The sequence below is a fragment of the Clarias gariepinus genome, chromosome 27, assembly GCF_024256425.1.
Source record: "Clarias gariepinus isolate MV-2021 ecotype Netherlands chromosome 27, CGAR_prim_01v2, whole genome shotgun sequence".
Lineage (NCBI taxonomy): Eukaryota > Metazoa > Chordata > Actinopteri > Siluriformes > Clariidae > Clarias > Clarias gariepinus.
This window is the reverse complement of record NC_071126.1, coordinates 8355453-8379577: the sequence shown is the minus strand read 5'-3', so window position 1 is coordinate 8379577 and position 24125 is coordinate 8355453. Positions and strand designations below refer to the sequence as shown.

The 24125-nt window shown below is 37.4% G+C and overlaps 1 protein-coding gene across 3 annotated transcripts in view; it reads left to right on the top strand.

Moving 5' to 3' along the window:
• The window catches only part of mark3b (MAP/microtubule affinity-regulating kinase 3b), a 52940-nt gene extending 32653 nt beyond the window's left edge, over window positions 1-20287 (top strand). Inside the window, exons 7-18 of one of the 3 annotated variants that reach the window (XM_053488575.1) lie at window positions 96-152; window positions 1743-1979; window positions 2531-2650; window positions 3401-3500; window positions 7325-7437; window positions 7761-7908; window positions 8034-8245; window positions 8331-8434; window positions 9673-9852; window positions 10952-11218; window positions 13797-13823; window positions 18817-20287. In XM_053488575.1, coding sequence (XP_053344550.1) covers window positions 96-152; window positions 1743-1979; window positions 2531-2650; window positions 3401-3500; window positions 7325-7437; window positions 7761-7908; window positions 8034-8245; window positions 8331-8434; window positions 9673-9852; window positions 10952-11218; window positions 13797-13823; window positions 18817-19162 — 1911 coding nt within the window. In that variant the 3' untranslated portion in view covers window positions 19163-20287. The remainder of the gene's footprint in view (window positions 1-95; window positions 153-1742; window positions 1980-2530; window positions 2651-3400; window positions 3501-7324; window positions 7438-7760; window positions 7909-8033; window positions 8246-8330; window positions 8435-9672; window positions 9853-10951; window positions 11219-13796; window positions 13824-18816) is intronic. The other 2 variants (XM_053488573.1, XM_053488574.1) reach the window with 2 other exon arrangements.
• Window positions 20288-24125: the final 3838 nt, after the last annotated feature.

Here is a 24125-nt window from a genome sequence, read left to right as displayed (position 1 = left end):
GATTTGTCCTGGTGTGCTCCACCTTTATAGCTAACTATACTGTTATTTTTCTTCTTCTCTCTCTCTCTCTTTTTTTTTTTTTTTTTTTTTTTTAGATCGTATCAGCTGTACAGTACTGTCATCAAAAACACATTGTGCACAGAGACCTCAAGGTAAGAACCCAAGACTGTTGCTGTAGCAGTATCCACAAAGACAGGAAAATGACACAATCACACTGCTTGGGAAAGAGTCTTCTGTGCCAATAGGAATTAACTGCCAACTGATTGGTCATGAGTGAGCTATGGGAGAAACATTTTTCTGTAAACCACTCACTGCTCAAACACCCTGACTAATGCATGTCGTGTGTGTGGTGTGGAATTGGATGTTTAACTTTAAAAAATAAATAAATAAATAAATTATTACAGTTAGCATCTTGGTATTGTCGATGGTAGTGACAACACCAGAGGGTTAACAAATACTGATTAATTGAAGTCTAATTTTAGATTGTGCCATGAACACGCAGTTGGGGTGTAACAGTAGGGAAAAGACACATTTGGTACGTACCTTGATTCAAGGTTTTGTACAATTTTGGTATAGTGAAGTCAAATAAAAAGACATGACTTCTTTTTCCTTTATTATGCAAACATATACATTTGTAAACAGTGGCAAACTGACCTTAATTCTCTGAACACATACTACCTATAGTGAACAGTGCTTCTTTTAAATCAGGAATATTTCAATCGTATTTTTAAAATAGTTGTGCATTATTTGTTACTAATGATCGCACTTATTCAGTTATGCATTGTGATTCCTTGTGTGACAATTAATGTATCACCACACCGATTTCAAAATAAATATAAAAAAACAAACAAATTTATAGATGTTTTCATTTGAAGTGGGTTAAACATTACTCTTTTCTCATTGTAATTCTACAGGTTTACAGTGAGCTCTAAACTATTTACACAGCATCCTATGTGATAGAAGCAATTTATTCAAAATAGTTTTTCTTATTTATTTCCCCAGAATAGTAATAAAATTTAGAAAAAAAAATCAGCTGAATTTTTGCTACAAATCCTCAGTGATGATCAGAATTAAAATAATTAATGGAGAAAATCACTCGGCATTATTTAACGCTAAGCGGTAGCCTAACTTCAGGTCATGATACACTGAACAGTATGAATTTGAATACTGTTCCACTCTTTGTAAACGGATATTGTTTTCTCAACATGAAATTGTAGGGTACTTTATCTATTTAACACCTTACACCACTCTTTTCTGTAATTAAATCATAAGCAAGTAATTCAGACTTCAATAAAACATTTTTTTGTCTAAATAACCTTGAAGCACTGGACTTTCTCACGCGGCAGTTGGTGGAATAATGATCGCGTGTACATGCATTATAATCATCAGCAGGAGCGCTGGGCAGATGCTTGAGTGATAGGGAAGAAATGCTCCTGCTTGCTCATCTATTTCCATTTTTAGTCTCTGTGTTTCCATATTATGTCTTCTTTGAATGATTCATAAGACCTTAAAAACCTTGTCAAGAGCAGGGGGAAAAAAATCATTTGCTCCATGGGATGGTGGCAAATGATCTGTACATAATATTCTTCCTTCTTTTTTTGTAGTAACATTATACACTTTAATTTGCCACTCATTGTCTTTGTAGAGTTGACAATTTATATTTCTGATGAATTACAGTCTGCTGTGCTTAAAGTTCGTTGGAGCGTGCCATTGCTCATCTTTGTTTGCTCTCCCACTCTTAGGCAGAGAATCTGCTGCTTGATGCAGATATGAACATTAAGATAGCAGACTTTGGCTTCAGTAACGAGTTCACGCTGGGCAACAAGTTGGACACGTTCTGCGGCAGTCCTCCGTATGCCGCTCCCGAGCTGTTTCAGGGAAAGAAGTACGATGGACCCGAGGTGGACGTCTGGAGCCTTGGGGTCATTCTCTACACACTAGTCAGTGGATCGCTGCCTTTTGATGGCCAAAACCTTAAGGTTAGTATGTCCTAATGAAAAGTCTCAAGTGCCCTGACCCAGGTGTACAGAGCCTTGTATACATATTCACCCTACTTGAACTTGAACTACATTTTGTGGTGTTGCAGTTACATCTCAGAATGTTTTGAAATCTCCATCGGCATCGCAATCTGATCCTGATTTTTTTTCCAGGAACTGTACCAAAATTATTTCAACCATTGAATCTGGACTGAATTGAGGTCTCTTGATTTACTGGACCATTCGAACACATTTGGGTTCTGATTTTAGAATTGACAGTTCCATTTGTGTTTGCGTGTGTGTTTGCGTGTGTGTTTGCGTGTGCGTGTGCGTGCTAGTGTGTATGTTTATATGTGTGTGTATGAATAGTCTAACAATAACTTCAGGATCCACAGTGAAACCATCTTTCGAGTAATTGTTATAAATCTACCTTCAGCCTGGGATGTTCCCATGGAGTATCCGGGTGAAACTGGTTCAGTTTATCAGTACCACTTCCCCTAGCTAGGTGTTTAAAGATCCTGTTTCCTGTGTCTGTATTGTGCTGATTGATGCAGGAGCTGCGAGAGCGAGTGCTAAGAGGGAAGTATCGCATTCCCTTCTACATGTCAACTGACTGTGAAAACCTCCTCAAGCGCTTCCTGGTGCTCAATCCTATCAAACGGGGTACACTTGAGGTAAGAGAAAACAAAAACATGTTTGAATTTATTTTAGAGCTAAAGTCTCCTTGCCCTTCCCACCACAGTCCACGAGCCACTGGCATCTTTGGTCATAAGTGGGGGGAGGGGGTCATGCACAAGCGTATACTCCATGACCGATTTAGAGGAACGGGTGTTGTCCCAAAAAGAACTAAGCCTGCTGAGGTGCACACTTCACTAAAAGACGACAACCATACAGAATTGCCATAGTACATTGAACAAAGCATTATCTGCTTATATTGTGAATAATTTAGAAGTTCCCACTTAGCATCACTCAACTCTGTAAGGGACTAATGCTTTGAGCGCTTCATGAACATTAAAGCTTAGTTGCTGGGGATTTTTCAACTGACCAGCCTCTGTAAATATTGCATGGCCTAAAGAGCATACAAGCTATAAACAACACACTGTATCGGAAATATTTGGAGATGTGCTCTATAAAGGTATATAATACTTATAATCTGTAAAAAGCATAAAGTATGCAGCTCGTTTATTTTATAAACCTTTGTTCGAGATCTTCAAAAAACTATTTCAGCGGTCAACGGACGTTTACTTTAGCTAATAGTGTATATATAGCATTGCTATTGGCAATTTGTTATTCATAGTGCACTATGAAACTTCCTGTCCTGTTTAAGCCTCTCTCTTTCAAGTTCCTATCTTTTGAATCACTTAACATTTTTAGTGCCTAAAGTTGCATCTAAGCCGTTATGTAATTCTGTGCGTCCACTCCAGCAAATCATGAAGGACAGGTGGATCAATGCTGGCTTTGAAGAAGATGAACTCAAGCCCTTTGTGGAGCCAGAGCTTGACATCTCAGACCAGAAAAGAATAGGTACGACACCAGTTTTTTTTTATTATTTTTTTAACCACAGCAGCTAAACCACATGACTTGCATGATTATCTGTTCAAGTTAATGTTGTAAACAATAAAAAAGGGAACTTACATTGTTTCTGATTTCCAAATCTAGTTCTCTTTGTGTAACTGACTTGTGGTGTCATGTTCACTGGAAAGTGTGCTGTAGGTCAGCTGAATTTAAGATGTACAATCCTACAATAGCCAGCCTTACTCGTCCATAAAAGGCTAGACATCAGGCATATTTAAAGAAGGAAAAGAAAGAAACAAAGACATAGAGCTGGAAGTCTTGTTTTGTGGGCAAAAAAGGGGTAAAATATATTTATTTGCTAATTAATTTGCTAAATAAAAATGAGGAGAAGAGGAAGAAACAAATCCATACAAAGATGAAAACCAACCAATCGGGATTCATCTATGAATTATGTATGAAACTATGTCCACTGCCCAGACTCACCAAAAAGACAGTGGACACAATGGGCACATGCAATTAAAGGGGAAATACCAATACCAACATGACATAATATTAGAATATAGGGAATTTTATGTTAAGCCCCCAAAAAAGCCCCAGATGCTGGAAAAAAGCATTACTCTATGACGTCAGTTAATATGATGTAACTCAAGAAGTAATTAAACACTTTTCGTCATAAGTTTTTAAGGCATCGCTACCGCCATTTGCAGTATCAAAAAACCTTTAACAATTTTGCATCTGCATTGTCTTGATCATATTATCCTTAGAAGAACAATAGGGCCTTTAACACAATATAACATCATGGGGCTGCTGTCATAATGCTTGGGCCCAAAAAGAGCAATTAGGAGAGTCAGGTTCTAGATTTCAATTCAGTATGTAAGACGGATCTCTCCAGAATTTTTCCAAATCAGGGCACGTACATACAATACATATAATAATAGACACCTCTCCACTTTTACATTTATCACAGCAATAATCAACAACTGGGTAGAAACGATAAAGCTTACCGTTGGAGTGGTGGGCACATACGGAGGTTGAGTTGATGCGCTTAAGAATTGAGTTCCATGTATCATCTGACAGTGTGAGATTTTTTACTCAATTTTACTCAAAGGGGTGGGAACTCAAACTCATTAGTCCACCATAAATAGTGGATATTAGGTCTTTATGCAGTGGGGACAATCAGAGGAAATTATTTGTAATATTAGCATTAGGAGCCTCAGGGAATTTTGGTATCAAATAACTAATGTGTAAAGTGACTTGTGTGCAAGTATCCGAAAAAGTGAGATTTAGAGGTTAAACCATTCAGACAGCTGTTCAACAATGCAAACTTATGACCGATAAAAATATTCGTAATGTTTATTAAAACAAAAGCCATCCTTGAAATACGTAAATCATGTGAACAAGGTAGAAAGAAATGGTTAGAGATAATAGGACTGGAGAGTGGAACCCCCCCTTCCCCCCCTCCCTAAAGAAAAAAAACTGAGCCCATACTCTCAAAGTATGTCTAATAACTGAGTTATTGATTGATTTAATTGAGAGGATGGGAAGTGCAGATCCAAGTGCATAATCAGATTTTTTGACAGGGTTTGTCTCCATTTCTACTCAGGCAAATCGATTAGGTTAGTTATAAAAATATGCCCAAAAGTTGAAACATTAAATGTGTAACTTCCCAGTAGTAAAAACCAAAATTAGGTAGAGCCATGCCACTATCTCTCTTTTAGATGTTTGAAGAAGGGACTTGTTCAATCGACGTTGCTTACCTTTCCAATGGTAAGATGATATAATTGAATCTAATGCGTCAAAGTAAGATTTGGAAATAAAAACAATTACTGACTGAAAAAGATCTAAATATTTAGGAAGAATGTTCATTTTAATGACGTTAATTCAGTCCACCAGGGACATGGACAATGGCAACCATTGTCCCAAGTCCCTTTTTGATTGATTCAGCAACCCAACAAAATTTTCTTTAAAAAGTTTTTTTCCTCCTTGTAACTATGATAGCACGATAGGTAAACTGATCTTGTTTGTACATTTGTTGTTAGTACTGCACTATATATAAAAAATTTCCCTTTTGTGCAAATTCAATTTATATCCTGAGAAATGACTGAATTCACTAAGCAATTACTGCGAAGGTGGCTGAGAGGTGATTGGATCCGATATGGAAAATAAATGATCATCTGCATAAAGGGAAACTTTGTTGTTCTCCCTTCATCCAAATCCCAGATATATCCCTTCAACTATGGAATGTAATTGCTAATGGCTCAGTGGCAAGGTTACCCTCGAGTTCCCCGCTGAAGGCTGAATGGTTGAGATTGCTGAGAATTTGTCAGGCCTAAAGCAATAGGGCTTCAAAATTATAACCTGACCTTAATCTGAAGTGATTAAACTTGATCCAAAATAAAAAATTTTTAAGATCTTAAATAAACACCCCCTTTCCACGTGGTCTAAAGCTTTTTCAGCATTCAAAGAGACAACACTCGGAAATCCCCTCTATTTAAATGAGAATGGCGGTTTTTGATACAAACTGGTTTGGTCCTCAGATATAATTTGAGTAATACATTCTCTAATCTAAAAGCTAAGACTTAAGCAAGATTTTAACATCCACATTATGAAGAGAGATTGGTCTATATGAAGAGTCCTCGGTAATGTCTTTATCCCCCTTTGCTATAGAGTCTCATTAAATGATGCAGGCAATTTACCTTGCGTAAAAGAATCAGATAAAATCGAATTTATATTTGTACACTTCAGTACCTCACGTTTTATAGTTTCCTTTTGTACATTCTGTTTTTGTGTGATTTATTTATTTCTATTTTAATTCTCTATTTAGTTTAATTGGATTCTTTAGTACAATATTTTCATGGTTGTAAAATCTTTCTATTTTAGGTCACTGCATATCATATAGTTTATGGTTATGTATGTGACTAAATTTGAGGTATAAATTTGATATACCCCACTCATCATGTTTATAAGCCCTCCCTTTGATTATATACTGTATAGATGTTATTATATTAATTATGTAATAAGAATTAAACTACAAAGAGTTGGGAAATATGAGGTTTCTGGTAGTGTATTTAGGTTTGCAGTTCAGACAAGGAAGTGCTATGTGAAATAAACCACAGGCTGTTTTGGCTTGTCTTTGCTATTTAATCTTGAATTGTCACTGTATGTGTGCGCGCGCGTGCAAGCAGCGCGTCATTATTTTGACTCAAAACAAAGTGTTAGCCTGGAATCATTTCATGTGAGGCTGATAGTGTTTAATGTGCCGCTGGGCCTCGGTGATGAGGAATCGATGAAGCACTGGCATCACGGTGCTTTCCACTGGGCAGTCTGTCCTTCAAACACACCATCAATAGATCCCAGTTTGTCAATTTCAAAGAACCTTTCTAGTGTTCAGTCTGGGGCCAGGAGCTCAACTGTTTTTTATTAGTTTAGGGAATTAAGTATTAAAAGTAAGATAATTAGAGAAAACATGATCAAAGCAGACAAAATAAAAGATCAGCCCCTGGTGGTGTAATTGGATTGGATTTCTCAGCATGCTACTGCAGTATCATGTCTCTATCTCTACTGTCTGCGCCTTTGTAAATAATGCCACCTGTGTGTTTATATTCGACATTATAACATTATAATATTTTACTGAGATATCTACACTGTAATGCAATTTGGGAGTAATTTAAATGCTTTAAGCTGTTTTTTTAATTTATTAATAAGAAATAGATATGTATTTTTCCCCTAATAAAACTTTTCCCCTAATAAAACTTCGCTCAGCAAAACCCCAGCTTCTCATTACCAGATTTTATATATATAAAATATATATATATTTATTTATTTTTTTGTAGACATAATGGTTGGAATGGGTTACTCCCGTGAGGAGATCCATGAGTCACTGACCCGGATGAAGTATGATGAGATCACCGCAACCTACCTGCTGCTGGGTAGGAAACCCACTGAGGTGAGTCAGTTTTAGGATCTAAGTTAAGATAAGGCTGAGTGCCACTCTAAACCCACTCTGGTGAATGAGATAAGGGCTTTGTTTTAGGTGTGTTGCAGACAATTTTGTATAGATTTGTGGTTTTTAAGTCTGTGCAGGTCTGTGTTTTCCGATATAAGTTGAGCCATAAGGCATGCAATTTTAGAATGGGGTTTGGTGTGAAATAGAGATCAGTTCTTACAACTGATCCATAAGAATGGTTTTTTGCTGGATTCAAAAATTATAAAATTTCATTATAAGTAATTAAATGTAATTACGGTCATGTTTTGTTCTCGTGATTCTAGTTGGATGCCACTGAGTCCAGCTCCAGCAGTAACTTATCCCTGACCAAAGTCAGACCCAACAGTGAGCACAACAATGGCCAGTCACCGTCTCACCTCAAAGTCCAGCGGAGTACCTCCAACCAGAAACAACGGCGCTTCAGTGACCAGGGTGAGCTTCATTATATTGCACCTTGAATATAGTAATTGAAATTGTCACAGATAATGCACTGTTGGTGAGTTATGCCTAAGCTTTATCTCTTCCTCTTGGCTTCGGTCCCATGCCTCTCCTCGCAGCTGGTCCAGCCATTCCGTCCGTGGGTTACCCCAAGAGGAGCCAGACCACCACAGCTGATAATGAGCACAAAGAGGAAAGCAGCGCCCAGCCTCGCAAGTCAAGCTCTTCTGGCAGCCGTAGCATGGCGCCTGCTAGCCCCCTGTTGGGCAACGCCAACAACCCAAATAAGGCTGACATTCCTGACCGCAAAAAGGGCTCCACTGCTCCCGGGGTATGTCACCAGCTCTTCTGAAATTTTACATTCTTTTTTATCATCAGCTTATTATCAATAATCAGCTTAATCCTTTTTTTCACAGAGTAATTCTGTGTCTGGGGGGATGACCAGGAGAAACACCTATGTTTGTAGTGAACGCAACGCTGCAGACAGACACTCTGTCATTCAGAACGGCAAAGAAAACAGGTAAGCTCATCACTTTTTAAAATATAATCAACAACATGCACCAATCAATTAAAGAGAGAGGGTTGATTTAAAGAGCTATCAAGTGTTTTGATTTGATTGTGGAAATTGTTGATATTGTTGTTGTCAATATATTAACAATACAGTGTATATGTAAATAAAAAAGGTTTTTTTAAGAGGTTAATGTTTAAATGCTATGAATTTGCCTTTGCGGACCTTAGGAACTTCAATTCTCCCACTTTCCCAGCTTTCAGAATGATTTGCTTTCTGCTCTACAGTTGTAAACATATTGTTGAAATTAATTTATTCAACCTAAATTTATAGTCAGTATGAGCATAAGTAGGTTGTAAGTTTTAATAGTTTGTTTTTACCCATCACGTTAAGTCCTATTCAGGTGGCATTAGATTTACACAGTCGTCTGGAGTAATTGCATCATTTAAAGATGCTCCTGTGTGATTTAGACACATCAGATAAGACATGTCAGTGATTAGATGCAGATGCTGCCTCTTGAGTTGAGGGGAAAAATCTCTTGCAGTTATATTTCTTCACCTAGAGTGAAATCAGCATGAACAGCATGATCCTGAAAAGAACTATTATAATGCCAGATACATGTATAAAGCTGTACATCATGCATGTTTTTTTTTTCTAGAATTAATTTTTACAGTGGTTGTCTTGTTGTAAGTATCTTATTTTCCAAAGGATAGGTGCTGTAAAGTAAATATATCACATGACTTTAAGTAATTCCATCAAATATGAAGCGTTCTATCAGAAAGATGAGAAGTACAAACTTTCTATCCATGTCACACAGTGGATCTTGTGATCCCACAGGGTCAACATCTTTTCAGAGTCACTGGGTCCTTTTTTTGTAATTTTTTTGTAGACTTTTTACAGGCTCGGGTTAAGGATTATGTAGTATGCTCATCATCTTTTAAATCCAATCCTTCTTTTTCTTTTCCCCAAATGTATTTTGCCCCATTAGAGATGTAATTAAAGCAGCAATCAATTAATTTATTTATTCCGTGTAATTTTGTTCTGCAAACTCTTGACCAGATTGCACTATATTACTCTTAGCTATATTGGAAGAAATGTGCTGCTGTCTCAGCTTTCGCCGCAGCAAAGAGAGCAGAAAGCCAAAAAAAAACACTTTATCTCTCTTTTATGCATTCTTCTTGCTCTGTGTTGTCCATCATTGTTACTGTTTTGTTTAAATGCACATTATTTCCCGCTGCCTGCTTGGCCAGCCTGAGTGAAATGCCAGCACGCGCCACAGCAAGTCCATCTCCATACACTGCTGCTCTCATTGCTTCATCTGCCTCTGTCCGTCTGAGGCACCACAAAGCCACGCCACTTTCAGGTTCAAGCCACACCTGCCGCTCTACGCTGCCCCCTAGTGATGTCCCTGCTGAATTCTTCAGGTCTAAGTAAAGACAAGCTTGGTATCTGACTCACTAATTGCAATGTGACCCCCACCCCTCTCTAATGCCGCCATGACCTCTCTTTGATTACATATATAACACTTTTTACTGCCTGCCACTCATCCTTGTGGGGAGCCCTCACACTTTCCCGAGCCACTAGCCTTGACTAATCGTTGAGGCGGTCCTTTCTCCTCTGTTCTCCTCAAACTGTCCAAGCTAATGTCCCATGTGTGGTCCCATTACATGTAGTAAGAGTTAAATATGTCTTTATGCGATAAAAAGAAGTTCAATGTAATCTAACACCGGACTCAAGGCAGTGTGTTTAAACAGACGTCTAACATGATATTAATTGTTAAATATTTCATAGCTCTGATCAAGGTAAGATCAATGTGTGAGATTCAATCTGTGATAGAACGATTAAGAAGTCACAGTAGCTAATAAAATGATAAAGTGGGAGACATGAATGCAAATTAAAGTAGAAGTGTCCCAAAGGATATGCTTCCTCCTAATTTCATGCATAATGTGGCAGGGAAAGGAACTTTGAGAACGTCCCTAACTCTGGCTGCATGCCTTTTTGGTTTTATTGGATTCTAATGTCTCATTATTTACAGGAAGTTTAAGCTAGATTTTGCTTCCACATAAATTCTTGTGATATTTTGCATACAGTTGAGAATTTATTCAAAGAGGCTGAAGGGTGAATTTCTGTAGTAATTATTTAAAATGCTTAACATCTATCCTGAATGCCTTGTACTGTTAAGTCTAAGCTACTAGATCTTAAAATATTTATTAACCCAACCTAAGAGCTTTAGGACTGATAAAGCCCTTTATGGAGGCTTGTGATCAAGAGTTCAGTTCAAGTATGTTCTCAAAAGCTGAATCAGATTGATGGTTAACTCTTCTTTCAATCTGCTACGCTGTATTTTATTACATTATTGGTTATATATTAAAAATATATATTGTATTATAAATATTGGGTTTATGTATGGACATGTAAAAGTAAGCCCAGTGCATTTCTGCCTCGGTTTTACTTCAATGTGACATTTAGTTGTTACTTCTAGAAAAAAAAATTCCTTGTGAGTTCTGACCTCACATTTGTGCTCCTCAGCACAACCACTGCCTCTTCACAGCGAAACCCTGGGGCCTCGTCTCACAGCATCAGCAGTTCCACACCACCAGACCGCCTACGCTTCCCACGAGGCACGGCCAGCCGTAGTACTTTCCACGGCGGCCAGCTGAGAGATCGACGTACGGCCACATACAACGGACCCCCTGCCTCACCTACCCTGTCCCATGATGCAACACCGCTCTCACAGTCACGCAGCCGCGGGTCAACCAACCTCTTCACCAAACTGACTTCCAAGCTCACACGCAGGTAAGCAACGTACTTATCACTTATCAACATGTCAGGCATGACATCTTCATGACACACTGAAAGATGAGACACACTGTTTGCCTATTTGATTTATTCAGTGAGCAGTGGAGTAGATGGTGGTCTTGTTCTAATTTATGAAAGTGGAAATCACCAGACAAAAGCATTGGTGATCTCACTAAACCTAACCAATATAGTTTCCTCTTCTTCCTCCTTGTAATCCTTCCGCTGTGCAAGCTCATGCAAAACACAAACCACAAAACAGTCCTTGTACAAACAGACTTCCTGTTTACTCTATTTTCCAGACTATAAAATGCCTTTTTTTCCCTTTTATCAAGTGGTTTAGCAATACGTGTGAAGCAGCACGATGTTGTTCTTACTTAAGCTTAATAAGAACGTTTTCACAGTAAGCATGCTGCTCTAGATGTTACTCTAGTTCACCTGGTTTTTGTGAAAGACTGCCCATGTGAAATGAGGTTTGTAAACACAACTACATTTATGTAAACAAGCAAAAATAACCAAACTCCTATATAAAATAAAAAATTTCTACTCCAAACAATGATGATAAATGCAAAATAGGTATGTTAAGTGCTTTCTTATAAACCTTTTACATTTTATTTATGTTAAATGTAGGAATAAAATTCACAAAAGATTTGATTCTGTTTCTCTCATGTTTCCATTTAAGCTGTAATTTCTATTTAGTTTGTATTTGTCAAAGTAGTGTACTATACAGCGCTATTAGTTGTGCGCTAGCAGAACATGAATAAAATAGAGTAAAAGTTATTTATGAAGTGAATTACAAGCTTTCAGAATTAATCATTGATAATTAATCATCACTACTTTCTATTTCAGTTTTTAGGCCTAACAGAGTGATTGAAGCCAATGTGTAATACTGAAATTGAAAACTTGTTGTGGTGGGATAGCGCTAAATACGACTGATTCTCGGTTCAGATTTTTAACCCAGCTGCTTAAATATAGTTATATTCAGAACCAGCTAACAATTAAAAGAAATAAAGTATTTGGGATTTGAGGGTGGAAATTACTAGGAAAGGCTACTGTACTTCTTATTGATTCCCAAAACTTAATTTTTAATTTGGGGTTATATTGAGAGTTGACTTAAGCGAGTGAAGAAAGGATTTAACATTGAAATTGTCCACGACGTTATCCAGACCTTAAGCATACGGTAGCTCTGGAATTCAGCGTTATGTGAAAAAAAAAAATTCTCAGAATACATGCAATTTTAAATTCAAGTTTATTTTCTTAAGCAGCTCGAGTGTGAGGTGGGATTAATTTACATTTCAAGTTAAATTTTTATGTCCTTGATGTATTGGCTTTGTTTAATTTTGTAGAGCGTGCTATTTAATCTCTAAAAACTAATTTTAAATCCTGTGCTGTTTTATACGCTGGCTAAGGATTGAAATTTTAAATTAGAAAATTTGCAGTGCATAATGTAATTATCACTTTTTTGCAGCAGTATACAAGACTTATATTCAATATATTGTTTTTAAAACAGTTTTGTACATTTGACTGCTTGCCATTTAAAAATAAATAAATAAAAAAATAAAAACTAATGAAGATCCACCTATTATTTGCAGACTGTGGTGCATGTTTAAATCTTATCAGAATCAGGAACATGCACCTGAAAAAACTAAGCAAAATATTATGTGGCCAAAGCAGCCATATACAGTACCAGTCAAATGGTTGGACACATCTTTTAATTTAGTTGTTTTTTCTTTAGACATTCTAGAACAATACTGTATTTTTTCAAAATAATGCAATAAAATGTATATGGAATTATGAAATTAAGTAACAAGTTATTTTAATACACAAAGGTCAGCTGTTCTGTAATAGTTCTTGTAAAAACAGTACTGGCAAGTGCATTTGCGAAACCCATCAAGCACCATGATGAAACTGGTTCTCATGAAGACCATCCCAGGAAAAACAAGTTCAAAACTTAAATTTGCTGCAGAGGAGTAATTATCAGCCTTAAAAATGACCTATTAACATCACCTCATGGAGCCATTATAAAGGCTTTACAGAGCACAAGTAGCAGACATTTCAATATCGACTGTTTAAAGGAGATTAGTGGATATTTTTGATGCCTTCAGCATTGTTTGACAATGTAGAAAGAATAAAAAAATCACGAAAGACCAGAGAATTAAGTGTGTCCAAACTTTTGAATGGTAGTGTAACTATCCTTCTATACGTAAGTGATGTTAACCTCGTGGTTAAACACATGAACACTTCAGCTCCGCAGTGTCACCAGTGGCCTTTGAATTGCTTACTTTTTGTCAAGGACAGAAATGCACTATGCCTCATTAAAACTATGTTAAAAGAGAATTATAATGATTTATGCACTTCAAACATTTTTATAATCTGGAAAATGCTAGCACTTGTGATGTCTCTCACATGCTGGTGATTTTTTTTTTTTTTTTTTTTTTTTACGTTTATGTTGTCTACACTATTAATGTCTGTGTCCTTCTTTTCTTTGTATCAGTAATCACAGGAATGATTCTGTTAGTCTGTATATTTGTTTCTTGCGTGATTGACGCCTTTGTTGTATTATGTGTTTGTTTTATAGAAACATGTCATTCAGGTTTACCAAAAGGTAGGATCCTCAATTCGGTGTGTGAGTGGCCATGAGTTAACATTAACATTAAGAGTGTGGCAAAGTTCTGATTAATTGCCTGATACTCACTCCTTGATCTGTGTGCCTTAACCGGAGTGCAACCGCGCATGCCTGAGAATCACTGCTGTCTCGGTGGAAAGAAACAGACTCACCAGAAACTCTACTAATCACACGTGCATGCTTCTCTACAGGATGGAAATGTGCACAAAACTCTAAGCTTTTGTATATGTGGTTTTATTTATTTTAATATATTTTTATTAATGTCACATTCTCTTTTGCAGTCATTTTCCTTTCAGTTTCACAGTAATTTTTTGCATCTGAAAGAGTTTGTGACCATTTTCAGTAATTATTGTTTTCTCATGACTTTTTATTATTTTTATTTTTTTTATTACGCACAGTTTTTATTTTTTGGAATCGGCCCCTTACTTTCCTTGCAGTCAACTCTGAAAAGTTAAATCCCTGGTTCTGTAATTCAGGCCACCATACTGGGCGCTAAATTTGGCCGCTGACAGATGTGGCGATTAAGAGTGATTTGTTACAAGGTGTCTGGAGTTCAGGTACAGAAAATTTTTTCTTTTTGACTGTTGTTTCTCCCTCTCATTTTGGCTCTGCTCTAATGCTCCAGTATTTTGTCCTAGTTGTACAATCTGCTCTAGATGTTCCGACCTGCCCCTGTCAGTTCTCCCCAGATCTGTCCAGAGAAAGTGTTCCTAACCCACACTCTGCTGTAAAAGGTCTCAGACTCCACCCACCGTCAACATGCTTCACTAGGTGCAAATTCCCACAATGAACTTGTTAATGTCTTTCACAACTGGCTGGATGGACTATATGAAGCCCAGTTGTCTTTTTTTCTTTTTTCTTTTAATGAAACAGATTTAAACTTGTTCCACATGGCTGTATTATCCACTTGCTATTGCTGAGAAAAGGTGTGTCCTGCCAGACAGCACATTCCAATCTTTGTCATTCTAGGAGTAGATAAGGTGTTCGCAGATTCCATAACCATAAGGATGTCTTGGATGCTAAATTGGTCATATTGTTGAAGTGGATTTTAAAAACATTAACAAGTGGTAGATCAGCGGATTAAGGCTTTGAGTTAATAATCAGAAGGTTGCCGGGTCAAGCCCCAGCCTGGCAGTGTTTGGCACTTACAGTAACTGTCTGCTCCTGGGGCGCTGTATCATGGCCAACCATGTGCTTTGACCCCAGGTCAAGCTGGGACATGTGCATAAAAGTATTTCATTGTGCAGTTTATGTATTTGGCAAATAAAGGCTTAACTCACTCGATCTTTAAGGGATGGCCTATTATCACTCAGTGTTGTCAGATTAATAGCCACGAACTTCCTTCATGACATTTCCATTGATAAATGATATACTGGCAAATGATATTTTAATCTCATAACTCCAGATCTGCACTGCATTTTTTTTATTTTTTTTTTCATTCTTGCGGTAAAGCTGTCTGTCTTTTAAACCAAATTGTGGGGGAAAAAACATGATTCTGACCGGCTTCTGAACTTCAGTATTCAACACCCCATATTCCCTTTGTGCACATCTTTATTACATCGCGCAAACATTTTATGGCACACTCCGCATAAAAGTTCATAAAATCCCTATTCAATGAGCACTGGTGAATGTGTTAACCATGATAACCATCTACAAGTAAGTATTTGAAGCTTGAAAATATTTCAGGCAGTATTACATAAAGTCTTACAGCATAGTTACTAGGGAACAGAGGTCGAAGGTAACTGAGTGCATGTACTTGTGTACATATTTTATGTATCTGTACTTTACCTGAGTACAGTACTTTAAGTACTTCTATTTGTGTACTTGTCAGTACTGAAGGCCCATTCCAGTACCTCGCATTGTTTCAGAACACAATATGAGCAGAACTTTTGGGAATGCCCCACGTCTTCAGATATCCAATAAACCTGCTATTGCTTTGATAGCCTGTGAACTTTACATGTAGACTGGCTTCCAGTAAAAACTCCTCATTAATATCCTTCTGGTGTATTTTCTCTCACTCACGTATTCCACTTAATCCTTTTAAGGAACGGGCAACTTGTGTGGTAAGCTTGGTATTGGAACGATTTTACGAGTAAATAAGCATGAGATTGACCAATTACTAGTACTGGTTTTGGTTAAGTTTACACCTGAAGAGTTTTGACTCACTTGAAATTGCAGCTGTCCTGGCTTCAACTTAGAAATGTCATTCATCTTGCATAGACACTGTATTCATGAAAAAGGATAATTTTTCTGTCTTTTTTTTCCCAACCACATTTACAACAGTACATTCTATCCTTGGACCCGATGTCCAAAACTTTTTTGTTTTCCCTTTTATGGTAAATGCACATGTGCATTTACCATAAAATGCGCATTTTAGTTAAAGTTAAGTTACTCAACTTAAACAGTTATATAGAGGAAGTATTTCAGTGTATTCCAGATACAAAAGCACAAATTGAAAACTCTCTTCTTGTTTCCTACTCTGTTTATTTTATTTTAACTATCAAGTGTCCAAATCAGGGAACCACTTACATCATGGCCGTTTTCCCCCACTTATTTTACTTATGTCAGGAAATTCATTTCTAGGCTACAGAAAGCAGAACAGCTGCAGAATTCTCCTCCTCTTGTTTGATCCCATTCTTCTGAGTGCATAAGCAGTATCCTTCCCTTCAGCCCCAGGAAATTGAACATGAAGACACCAGACAGCTTTCTTTTTTTCTTTTTTCAAGATAAGAATATGGTCTCTCCTTTTTGTTCTCGGGTTGTTAAAACATGTTATAAACATCCCTCCACCACCAACCCAGGCCATCATAAAAACTCTTTTGTCTTACTTTCTGATCAATTATTTTCCTTATGTCCTGGTTATAAAGACTCCCAGCAGAGTTTGAGAGGAATGGCAGACCTGAGGGCTCAAGGTGAGACAGGACGTCTCACATCATGCAGTCTTGTTCACTCTATGCTTCCTGTCAGCCTTTACAGAGCTGAAACTCTCCTCAAGGCGCTGGGCTCTGTACCTTCATATCCTCAGTTTCTGATTGCAAAATTCAACCACAGTTTGAGTGTAGATTTAAGTAGCAGCTGATGAGTGCAGAAACAATGTGGCTAAAACTAAATCAGGTGTGTCTCCTATTGCTTGGGCTGTAAACGAAGGGTTGTATAGACAATTAAGATGTTATGTAACATTTTTTAAGTGTGTCTGGTTTTTGGCCATGAGTCAGTTTATGGACTGTTTTGTTGTATAGTGATGCTGATTGTTTTTAATAATAGCACTGCATAATATAGTGAAGACATTTTTTTTATACAGAATACATTCATGCAATATTTTTTTAAGGATGCACAGTCTCTCATAAAACCTGAGCATGCACTTCCTGGTGCATTTGCTTTATACTTTTTATAAATATACTCTTAATAACTTGATTGAGAATCATAACATATATAATGTTTATAAAAAAAAAAACTAATATTTCAGAATAAGGTCATCAGTATAAACACAAATGTGCGTATAGTTTATACAGTGCTGTGCATAGGGTATTAGCCGAGTGCTGCCACTTCACTGACGCTGTTGTGTGAAATGAACACTCAGTCATCATGTGACCCTTACACAATGCATCTGGTGTGAATTCTAGATATGTTTGTAGCTCAGATGGTTTCATTATTTAGCGTCAGGCCATTTTTGACTGCTGGGCCTTGAGCTGTGTTACTGTAACCTTCACTGATTTTTTCTTTTAAGACTTACAGTTTGTGAGTTTATATTGGTGTAAATAAGAACAGTGAATAAATGATGAGTTCAAAACCATTTTTTTCTGCTTTGCTGCCACCTTTTGGACAAAAAATCATATTGCTCCTTTCATTAAAACTGTTCTGGTGATTTATTTTTGATATGGCGCTGTGTTAAGGCATAATTAGGTCCTCAGATGATCATACAAATATCATTATGATATGCTAGTTCCAACGAGCTATCTGTTTGCATGGGATCCCATTCCACGAGTGACAGCACTGGAATGTTTAACTATATGCTATGGGTTCTGATAACCATAACTGATTATCTGTTGGTGGCAGCTTGTGTGAAAGTCATTTTGCTTTACCTGAGGAGAGAGCAGCTGTCTGGCAAAACCCACATTCAGAACCAGACACAGAAGCACGTTCAGTTTGATAACGTCATCTCATTTTAAACAACACACTGTCTTCTTAGTAACCACTTCCAAGTCCTTCAGAATCACCTCAGAACAATCAATGTTCTTTTATTTACTGTTACAAAGCTAACCAGCTTCTAACATAATGCTGAATCTCAAATCCCTCTCCAATCCCTGATAGAGGGCAGTACTTGGTGTGAGTGACTAAGGAATTGTACATAAAAGAGCACTCTTTTCATTTGATGCTGTTTGAGGCCCAAAAGTTAACGTAGATGATACTCTAAAGTGAAATAATTAGAAAAAAAAAGATAACCTTTTACCATATCTGTTGACTGTAAGCTCCACGAGTCACGATTATTATGATATTCCTTAATTGTCTCAATTTTATTATTTTGTTTGTTTATTTTGCTGTAAAGGCTTACAGTTGATGAGCAGTGTGTTTTGCATAAGAGTCTCAGCAAGAGAGTCTCTAGCTCTGCCTTAAGTGACTCTGTATCCAGTTTTGTCGGGTGGATATAATTCCTGTAAAGTCTACTTTCTCCTATTTTTTTTTTCTCTTCTCCTCCTTCTTCTTGAGCTGTTCATTTGCATGAAAAACAAAAACAATGTTTGTGTATGCTGTATGCTGAGACTCCCATGCATGCATTTACACAAGGTTATGTTGCACTGAGGAGAACATGTATGATAAATTACCTGTATCACTCTCCTGCTCTGCTAAGCAGCGATTATCCCTCATACTCACTCTCTCTACACTCTAATACACACCACACTGAGCTTTTGGACTGTGGTTATCCTTAACCGCTCTCTTTTTTTTTTCCCTTTCTTTTTTTTTTTTTTGTCAGTCGGAACGTGTCCGGGGATCAGAAGGAGGATCAGAAAGACACCAAACCCCGTTCCCTGCGCTTCACCTGGAGCATGAAGACCACGTCAGCCATGGAGGCCAGTGACATGATGCGCGAGATCCGCAAGGTGCTCGACGCCAACAACTGCGACTACGAGCAACGTGAACGCTTCCTGCTGCTCTGCGTCCATGGCGACGGCCATGCAGAAAGCCTCGTCCAGTGGGAGATGGAGGTGTGCAAGTTGCCTCGCCTCTCTCTTAACGGCGTGCGCTTCAAGCGGATATCAGGAACGTCCATTGCGTTCAAGAACATAGCTTCAAAAATTGCCAATGAACTAAAGCTGTAAAAAACAAACAAAAATCATCAAAATGTGAAAATGTGACAAAAAGGACTAAGGCAAACAATTTTTTTTGTTTTCTTTTTTTCTTTCTGTTGAGAAAAGGAGCAGAATTAAGGATTGTTTTTCGAACGCTTGCAGAAAAGTGTAATAAACTGTCTAGAATCATGCCTTAGGTGGTATTATTATTATTATTATTATTATTATTGTGACTGGTGGTCTAAAACTGTGTGGAAAAGAAGTGAAGGTTGGTGGTTTTCTTTTTATTTATGCACTACTGCATTAGGTGCCCACTAGGCCTAGAGTTAACCCTTCATTTAAAATCAAGGGACGATGAAATCGCAGTATTTCTCTTCAGTGCTGTGCCTGCCCACACTTCCTTTGGTTTATTTTTTGATACTAAGCAAAAATGGCCATAACATTGTGCGTTGTGTTAGGTAGATAGGACAATTATGACCATTATCACCCATATCCCGAAGCTGCTCATAGCAGTATGTTCACATTTCCCCTCCTAATATATTTAGACAGGAAGTGACTTCGTCCTGGTAGACTGAACTGTTCTGTATGCCTAATGTTGGACAGAATCAGCATATTTATAGACTGTGGTGCCATGAATCTGCTCACAGACGCAGCTCGGTGAAGTGACGCGAGAGTTCGGCCACAGCACCTTAATCAAAACCTCATGGTTGTAATGCATTGTAAGACTTTGACTAACAATTTTCAGAGAATTAAAAGACTTATTCAGAGCAGGAAGATTTTCCTTCCTGGTCTGTTGAGATATTTAGTTTATTTCCATATAAAGTGTTTTTTTTTGTGTGTTTTTTTTTTTTTGTAACATATATTGAAAGTTGTTGAAATATTTGTATTCTAATGAGGAAAAAGGGACTATGGAGGAGTAAAAATCTTTTTAGTCCTTAGTATTCACTCCCATTCACTTCCATAAAGAAACCATGGCACTGTTTTTATTTTAATTTTTTTTTCAGAATGTAAATAATGTACCTTAGTTTTACAGCTGCATATTGATATACTTTTCCTTTTCTAAATCTGGCAGTGAGTTGGAAATTATGGAAATTAATGTACTCATCACAGGATAAGATTAATCAGTGTCTTCATTAAAACACACCTAAAACGAAACTCCAGTGTCTTTTTGTTTTTTTTCTCACATCAATAATGTAAACCAATATTTTGTGTTTTCCAATTTGAAATGTTTGCTTTATGTATCATTTTAGGAGCTTAACCACTTTTTGTCATCTTTCGAAGAGTGTTACAGCTGGTAAAATGTGAATTCATGTTGAGAAAAGTTCTGTTAATATAACAGGGAATTTTAAAGTAGGTTAAAATCGAATCGGCATCACGTTAAGCTCAGGTTATTGTGCATGAAGTTTTTGCACGTTGTCCACTTGCACCTGGACACCTGGCCACGTATGCAGTTATCAAAAAATAATCATGCTTTACAACCATGGTGGGAAGAAAAACGTATATAAATGCAATAAATGCAAATAAATAAATACATAAATATCTAAAAATTCTGACAGGTCCACAATGCATTTTACTCTTCTTACATAAAAACAAAAATCTAAAGCTAGTACTGGTTATACAGGTCCTTTTCAAAAAAAGGGGGTCAAACACCGTATTAGTATGGTGTTCCTAATAATCCTTTAGGTGAGTGTACAGGTCCTTCTCAAAAAATTAGCATATTGTGATAAAGTTCATTATTTTCTGTAATGTACTGATAAACATTAGACTTTTATATATTTTAGATTTATTACACACAACTGAAGTAGTTTAAGCCTTTTAATTGTTTTAATATTGATGATTTTGGAATACAGCTCATGAAAACCCAAAATTCCTATCTCAAAAAATTAGCATATTTCATCCGACCAATAAAAGAAAAGTGTTTTTTATACAAAAAAAGTCAACCTTCAAATAATTATGTTCAGTTATGCACTCAATACTTGGTCGGGAATCCCTTTGCAGAAATGACTGCTTCAATGCGGCGTGGCATGGAGGCAATCAGCCTGTGGCACTGCTGAGGTGTTATGGAGGCCCAGGATGCTTCGATTGCGGCCTTAAGCTCATCCAGAGTGTTGGGTCTTGCATCTCTCAACTTTCTCTTTACAATATCTCACAGATTCTCTATGGGGTTTAGGTCAGAAGAGTTGGCAGGCCAATTGAGCTTGTTTAGAGAACCTATTTATGATATGCTCATTTTTTGAGATAGGAATTTTGGGTTTTCATGAGCTATATGCCAAAATCATCAATATTAAATCTATATCAATATTAGAACTACTTCAGTTGTGTGTAATGAATCTAAAATATATGAAAGTCTAATGTTTATCAGTACTGTACATTACAGAAAATAATGAACTTTATCACAATATGCTAATTTTTTGAGAAGGACCTGTACACTCACCTAAAGGATTATTAGGAGCACCACACTAATACGGCCCCCTTTTGCCTTTAGAACTGCCTTAATTTTACGTGGCATTGATTTAACAAGGTGCTGAAAGCATTCTTTAGAAATGTTGGTCCATATTGATAGAATAGCATCTTGCAGTTGATGGAGATTTGTGGGATGCACATCCAGGGCACAAAGCTCCCGTCCCACCACATCCCAAAGATGCTCTATTGGGTTGAGATCTGGTGACTGTGGGGGCCATTTTAGTACAGTGAACTCATTGTCATGTTCAAGAAACCAATTTGAAATGATTCGAGCTTTGTGACATGGTGCATTATCCTGCTGGAAGTAGCCATCAGAGGATGGGTACATGGTGGTCAAAAAGGGATGGACATGGTCAGAAACAATGCTCAAGTAGCCCATGGCATTTAAAGGATGCCCAACTGGCACTAAGGGGCCTAAAGTGTGCCAAGAAAACATCCCCCAAACCATTACACCACCACCACCAGCCTGCACAGTGGTAACAAGGCATGATGGATCCATGTTCTCATTCTGTTTACGCCAAATTCTGACTCTACCATTTGAATGTCTCAACAGAAATCGAGACTCATCAGATCCGGCAACATTTTTTCAGTCTTTAACTGTCCCATTTTGGTGAGCTCGTGCAAATTGTAGCCTCTTTTTCCTATTTGTAGTGGAGATGAGTGGTACCCGGTGGGGTCTTCTGCTGTTGTAGCCCATCCGCCCCAAGGTTGTGCGTGTTGTGGCTTCACAAATGCTTCGCTGCATACCTCGGTTGTAACGAGTGGTTATTTCAGTCAAAGGTGCTCTTCTATCAGCTTGAATCATTCGGCCCATTCTCCTCTGACCTCTAGCATCAACAAGGCATTTTCGCCCACAGGACTGCCGCATACTGGATGTTTTTCCCTTTTCACACCATTCTTTGTAAACCCTAGAAATGGTTATGCGTGAAAATCCCAGTAACTGTGCAGATTGTGAAATACTCAGACCGGCCCGTCTGGCACCAACAACCATGCCACGTTCAAAATTGCTTAAATCACCTTTCTTTACCATTCTGACATTCAGTTTGGAGATCAGGAGATTGTCTTGACCAGGACCACACCCCTAAATGCATTGAAGCAACTGCCATGTGATTGGTTGATTAGATAATTGTATTAATGAGAAATTAAACAGGTGTTCCTAATAATCATTTAGGTAAGTGTGTGTGTGTGTGTGTATATATATACTGTATATATACTGTGTGTATATACAGTATATATATATATATATATAGTGTGTGTGTGATACGCTGTGATAGACTGGCATCCCATCTAAGGTATCTTCCTGCCCAGTGGACAAATTCCCAAAACATTTGTCACCCTGACCAGAATAAACCGTTTACTGAATATATATTCCTAGCCTAAATAACCTTTATTTAATAAATGCATCTACTCTGGTACCAGTAAACACTACATTATTTTTTAATGCATAATAAAATTTTAACTGATTTTATTAAGGTTTGGTAAAATGTGTAGTAGATTTTGCAGTTTTCCTTTACAACCACTAGGTGTCTCTCTAGGGTTATGCTTTGTCAATTACTGCTTTTTGTGTTTTGCCTGGATTTTTCCCAAGTATGTGTGACGCCAGGCCTGAACTGACATGTGCGAATGTACAGATTATGGAATTTCCTGGTGTGAGTGCAGCAGACCCTCACACAGCATTATTTATATCTCAAGTGCTTTCTCTGCATGGTATTGCACTTTGTGTGGATTTCTACATGAGCGTCGTTTTCTGGGGCAAAGACCAGTCAGTGCATGATCATGTGCTCCAGACGGTCAGCATTTTTCCCCACTTCTGCAAGATTTGAGAAATTTTTCTGAGCAGTCTTGGAATTATCGGTTGTAATCTTTCAACGTCCTATTAACTCATATAACCACATAAGTACTGTGCGTTTCTGTTTGTTTGTAATCTTTCAACGTCCTATTAACTCATATAACCACATAAGTACTGTGCGTTTCTGTTTGTTTGTAATCTTTCAACGTCCTATTAACTCATATAACTACATAAGTACTGTGCGTTTCTGTTTGTTGTGCCTTTAGATAGGTGGTCGTCTAAAACTGATCATTTTACAGTGATATAGGTACCGTGGTATATATCCATGATCCATGAACTAACATATTTAATATGGTAAAATATGTACAAACATATTACATGAGATACCTGCTGGACTTTGGTATTTACCAAAGTATTGTGGTAGACTATATAGGAGTATAACGTCACCCTCTGATGTCAGAGTATTTACCATGGTGTTCAGCAGTGCATGGTAGTACATGTCATAGTACTGCCACGGTACATAAGTCCTATGGTAGCTACTATTGTATCAGGATAATACTATGGTCATTTTATGGTTTAGTCTATATACTATACTACATACCATAGTATCATTTGTTTTGGATTTGTCAAAGTTTTCAATTTTTGACAGGATATAATGTTATAATGTAATATAAAGGTTCTATAAAACTTATGATTTGTTAATATATTGAAGCTTCCATCACTTTCCCCCCTTAATTAGGT